Source organism: Triticum urartu, unplaced genomic scaffold, assembly GCF_003073215.2.
Source record: "Triticum urartu cultivar G1812 unplaced genomic scaffold, Tu2.1 TuUngrouped_contig_5398, whole genome shotgun sequence".
In the NCBI taxonomy this organism is placed as follows: domain Eukaryota; kingdom Viridiplantae; phylum Streptophyta; class Magnoliopsida; order Poales; family Poaceae; genus Triticum; species Triticum urartu.
The window spans coordinates 1,354-6,710 of NW_024116070.1; the positions used below are offsets into that span (position 1 = coordinate 1,354).

Genomic DNA, 5,357 nt, shown 5'->3' on the forward strand with positions numbered 1-5,357 from the left:
GTTTGATGTACACTCTGAATAAAAGCTTCTGATAGTCAAAGCTCCTTGTGTATATGTTGTCAAGCATTTTTATTAGCCAAGAATACAACCTACTAGCATATGCCTAGCCAAACTCGAGGCAAAAAATCTAGGCCCGTGCCCGGCCCGGGCCGGCCATCGGACCTGTTTTTTGAGCCCAAGCCCGGCCTAAACGCGTAAAAACCCGATCGGCCTCGGGCCAGGCCCCTTTAGGAAAGCACAAAAACGATGGGCCCGGGCCCGGCCATCGTGCCGGCCGGGCCGGGCTTCCCATGGCCAGGACTACACGGACGCACAGCTGGGCCACCACGTCCACCAGATCCTCAAAAAAACAAGCCGGGCCACCACGTCCATCCTCTCGCCACGCAGCAGTTGCTCCTCGAGGAGTCGCTCGTGGAGGCCGCGCGCGAGGAGGAGGACGGCGGCGACAAGCTTCCCGACGGTGGTGTTCGACCGCATCCTCCGGCGGGTCCTGTTCACGGTGGGCGTCCCGATGGCGTCGGGCGTGGCGCTCCTCAACGTGTACGACGTGGCTGATTCCCGCACTCTGGATCGCGTGACCTCCATGAGCTCACCATCCACTCGCCTCCAGCAACAGCCTCGATCGAGGCAGACTCACGATCGGGGAATTCTCTCCAGCCAAAAGTGGCGCCAACCTCTGAGCTCCGATGCTAGCGTATTGATCCATGGTTACTTCCCGTGGCCGGCGACGGCTAAATGCTAGCTCAGATCGAGGTGCCCAGCAGGTGTTCGGTGAATTTCCCCAACAGGGAGATTTTGCAGCCGAAGGTATCCAGGGCCCCTGACTCAATGTATGTTTCCTCTCCATCATTGATTTACTGTTATGTGGTCACTCTGTATCTACTTTCTTATCAACCTTAGGCTTACACGACACCAGGGAGATTTCGTAACCAAGTGGCATACCATGTTTCAGTAGTCGTAACAAAGGATTCATTTTCCTAAATACAGAGATATAATTACGAGGCAGAGAGTGCACACAGAATCTGGTAATTGTGCCATATTCATTGGATTATTATGATACACATACCTGCCTAGGGAGTAACCCTATTACATCACTAAAAAGGGGGAGAGCTAAAGCAGGGTAGAGACTGGACAGAGATAAGCTGATTAGAGGCAAAACAGATTAGATCACAGCTCAAATGAGCAATTGCCCTGAATTCTGGACTACTTTGTGGATTGCCCTCACATTAGTAGGGCTATACTACAGGGAGGCACACAGATAAATGAGTCAGACTGGCTGATTTCCTTGGCTGTTCTGCCTCTCAATGCTCCCATAACGACGAGGATTCTTCCGCCGGCATAATGACAGTTTCATATGGATGGCAAAGTAGCCCAGCACGGCAACGATGAGCGCGACGACATACATAGATGTCTTCCACCCCCTGCAGGAGCCGGCTGCATAGGCCCCTAGGAGAGCAACCAAATCCAGTATGATCGTCTTGTTCATCACCCTCAGCGACCAATCTTCACATTCTTCTTTCTTCTTGGGCAGCCAATGCGGTAGCAGCATGATGATGACAACGATGGAAGCCACAAGAGAAATTGAGTTGCTGTAGAAGAAGAAGAGGTACCGGCCCCTCATGTTATCTTGCATCACCGGGCTGCCCGCCTCATGCTCGTCGCTGCTGCTCTGCCACATCCCGCCGGGCGGTTCCAGTCCGGCCTGGTAGGCTACGCTTGCCACCAAGATGCCTACCAGCATCAGGTACTTGCGCCTCGCGTGCTTCTTCCTTTCTTCTGCATCCTTCTTCTTTTCTTCTACCTCCTTTCTTTCTTCTTCCTCCTTCTTCCTATCTTCTTCCTCCTTAGCGGCATCCTGTTCAAGTATGGACCGCATGTCTGCTGCTGGATTGGCATTTCTTCTCCGCTCCCCCACAAAATATACTACTAGCAATCCGGCTGCAACGAAGAGGACCAGCGCCACCAAGACGAAGATGTAGATGGATGTCTTATCGTCCTGCGTGCTTCCGGCGGCGTAGGCCCCCATCAAACAAAACAAGCCCACCGCCGTACAAACAGACAACGCATTGCTTTCTATGGCTGGTCTATACACAGTGGGGTTCACCAGGAGGATGATGAGAGCGATGGACAACATGAAGCTCACCGAGTTGCAGTAGAAGAAGGCTTTGTAGCGGCGCTGGTCGTTGCACAGGAGGACCGGGTCACCGGCGTGGTTTCCGAGCTTGTCCTGGAGCAGGAAGCCGCCCGGAGGGGTGAGGCCGGCTTGGTAGGTGATGGTCGCGGCCAAGATTGCGAAGAGTAACAACCGTTTGCGCCTCTTGTCAAGAAACTGGTTGCGCCTCTCCTCAAGCAGTTTGCGCCTATCCTCAAGCACCGGATCTTCATTATTGTCGTGATTCTTCTTTTCCTCATGATCCAGCGTGAAGAAGACAACATGGATCACCACGTAGCCCAGGACGGCGAATGCCAAGGCCATGGCATAGATGGATTGCTTCATGTTCCTGCAGCTCCCGGCGGCATACGCGCCGACGAGGCCAAACAGGTCGAGTATCATGGTTGCCTCCAGCACATGGTGCTTGACGAGAATCTCCTCCTGGACCAGGATGATGACCACCAATGACGCCACGAAAGAAACCGAATTGCAGTAGTAGAAGACATTGTACCGCCTAGCATCCGCCGTGAGAAGAATCGGGTTGCCGGCCATGTCCCCATCCTGCCAAAGTCCACCCGGTGGGTCCAACCCCGCTGAGTAGGTGATGGTGGCGGCAAGAGTGGCGAGCAGTAGAACAAGAGAGCGGGTCTTGTCCAGAGCTTCCCTGCTAGCACTGCAGCTGGCAGAGAAAGACACATAGTTCGGTTCAGTTCAAGTCTTGAATAGAAAGAAAGAATGAAGCGGTCTAATACTCTATAAGCAATTAATTATAGACGAAGAAGAGGATATGTACGTAGTACTCCCTCCTTTTTATTTAGTCCATATATTAGCTTTGGTCAAAGTCAAACTTTGTAATAAACTTGACAAAGTTTATAAACAAAAATATTAACATATACAATAACAAATCAATACCATTAGATTCATTATTGAATATACTTTCACATCATTTTGATTTTTTATGATAAATATTTATATTTTTTCTAGAAACTTGCTCAAACTTTACGAAGTTTGACTTCAGTCAAACCTAATATGCAGAGTAAATAAAAATAGAGGAAGTATGTGCTTAGTAAGTATACCTGGCATTATCACCAGCCTGCCGCCGCCGGAACGACGCCAACCAGGCTGAGAAAAAAAGGAATACACCGGTACAAGCACTGCATCCATTCGATTCATTGCAGAGTAGAAGAAACAGATCGATTCAGTTGCAGAGAGAGAAGGAAAGAAAGAAAGAAAGAAAGAAAGAAGCAGTCAAAAATAATCTCAAACAAGAAGAGGTTATGTATGTGTTCAGTACCTGGCATTATCACTAGTCTGCTGATTTTCATCAGATTGTTGCTCTGGACTGGAACAAGAATTGCCGTAGAAGAAACGATGGAGTACCAGGAGTAGGATGAATGCCAGAACGGCGCCAACAAGGCTGACCACATAGACGGTGGTGTCATTCTTCCTGCAGCTGCCAGCGGCATAGGCGGCGACGAGGCTGACTAGCGCGACGATGATGCAAGTGTAGAGCTCGCGAGTCCGGGCCGTCTTCCCAAGGAGCTTCCTGCCGTCGATGATGAGAAGCATGGTGATGAACAGGGAAGCCATGAACGCTGTGGTGTTGCAGAGCAGGAACACCATCAGCCGCAGGCTGTGGTGATCCTTGAGGATGGCGTCGCCCGGCCGGGGGCTGCCGTCGGTGCTGTCCCAGAAGCCGCCCGGTGTGCTCAGCCCGGCGACATACGTGATGCTCACCGCGAATGTCGCCAGAAGCATCAGGACCTTGCGGAACCGTTCTTCGGCTTTCATCTCCTCCCGCGGCAACGGGAGCTCGGAGGTGGTGGACAAGGAGTTGCTGCTTTCGTTTGGAAAGCACCACCACCAGTCCAGGTCCAGCAGCTTGAGAAGCACGATGTAGATGAAAATGGCGGCCACCAGCGCGGCTGAGTAGAGAGATGACACCTTGTCTCGGCAGGTGCCGGCGGTGTAGGCGCCCACGAGGCTGAGCAGGTCGAGCACCATGACAAGCCGCAGCGGCACGACGCCTGAGCCTGAGGCGACCCACACGGCGTCCTTCTTGTCCTTGTCCTTGTCGTGCCGTATGGCGAGGATGAGGATGAGGACGATGACTACGAGGGACGCGATGAACGCGGTGGCGTTGCAATAGAAGAAGGCGAGGTGCCGGCGGTTGTCGGTGTCGTTGATGATGTGGTCGCCAGCGCGGTGGCCGTCTTCGTCGGAGCCCTTCTGCTGCCAGACGCCCCCCGGTGGGTTGAAGCCCGCGGTGTACGTGATGCTGGCCACCAGGGTGGCCAGCAGCAGGAGGTACTTCCGCAGTCTGTACTCCCATGGCTGGCCCTGGCCGGTCTCCATTGCCGCCGGCTGCATGCTGGGCCGGAATGAGCTAGCTTGCTTCCTCTTCCGGATTATTGTGGTGTGATGAGAATAGCCAACGGCAAACAACCATAGGGTTTAGGTTGATATAAGTTGTGTGATTATATAACGGCTCGACAAGTCGTCGGGAAAGGTCGCAAACTTCTTTTTTACTGGTTCCAGTATCTACCGGTGGTGGAGCATCCGCGGCTCGTCTGCGTCTAGATACGTGTGTACACTGCTACTTCTCACGTGTATTCTCTCAGGCTTTTTTTATCTCTCTCATTATGTCAACTCAGCTTGTCTTGTATAGCTCCATTTTTTGTCAGGAGGAGAGAGAGAGAGAGTAGCATGCGGCCTGTGATTTATCCCCACACAAAGTCCATGTTTTTTCTTACATTTGTGAATTTCTGCCGCCAAGACCTTTAGGACAATACCACTTTCCGTTTTTCAAATATCGTATATATATTTGAACTCCTATGGCCAAGATCTTTAAAACAAGATCAATCCTGAATACATTCAAACATGTTTAAATTTCAACGTTCCAAATGAGTGAAATATGTTTTCTGAAATAAGTGGAATAACTTTTTTGAATTTGGTGAAACCAATTCTTTGAAATGAGTGAAATTTGGTTTTCATGCATATGAAACGTATTTTAGTGTGAAATATGCGCAACTAATTATTCCAAAAATGTGAAACTAGTTACTTACACAATGTGAAGCTGATTATTTCAAATTATTTGAAAATTCGTGAAATCTTGTTTTCAAACGACTGAAATTATTTTTCTAAATGATAGTTTTTGAATTATGTGAACTGGCATTTTTCTAATATATGAAACGTATTTCAGTTT

General features: G+C 50.3%; 1 protein-coding gene across 1 annotated transcript; it reads right to left on the reverse strand.

The window, feature by feature from the left end:
* Positions 1 to 1,021: 1,021 nt before the first annotated feature.
* LOC125529168 lies at positions 1,022 to 5,148 on the reverse strand. The gene is made up of 3 exons (XM_048693577.1): positions 3,447 to 5,148; positions 3,229 to 3,306; positions 1,022 to 2,831 (listed from the first exon to the last, which is right to left on the reverse strand). The coding sequence occupies exons 1-3, from the start codon at positions 4,520 to 4,522 to the stop codon at positions 1,268 to 1,270; spliced, it is 2,718 nt and encodes a 905-aa protein (XP_048549534.1). The 5' UTR covers positions 4,523 to 5,148; the 3' UTR covers positions 1,022 to 1,267.
* Between the last annotated feature and the right edge of the window lie 209 nt (positions 5,149 to 5,357).

What these genes read in the sequence shown, in the direction of transcription:
- LOC125529168 (XM_048693577.1), bottom strand. Translation starts at nt 4,522, where the DNA reads ATGCAGCCGGCGGCAATGGAGACCGGCCAGGGCCAGCCATGGGAGTAC. An exon ending in CAGACTAGTGATAATGCCAG is followed by an intron (nt 3,307 to 3,446) that starts GTACTGAACACA and finishes GAATGGATGCAG; the next exon opens with TGCTTGTACCGGTGTATTCC. An exon ending in CAGGCTGGTGATAATGCCAG is followed by an intron (nt 2,832 to 3,228) that starts GTATACTTACTA and finishes TTTCTCTGCCAG; the next exon opens with CTGCAGTGCTAGCAGGGAAG.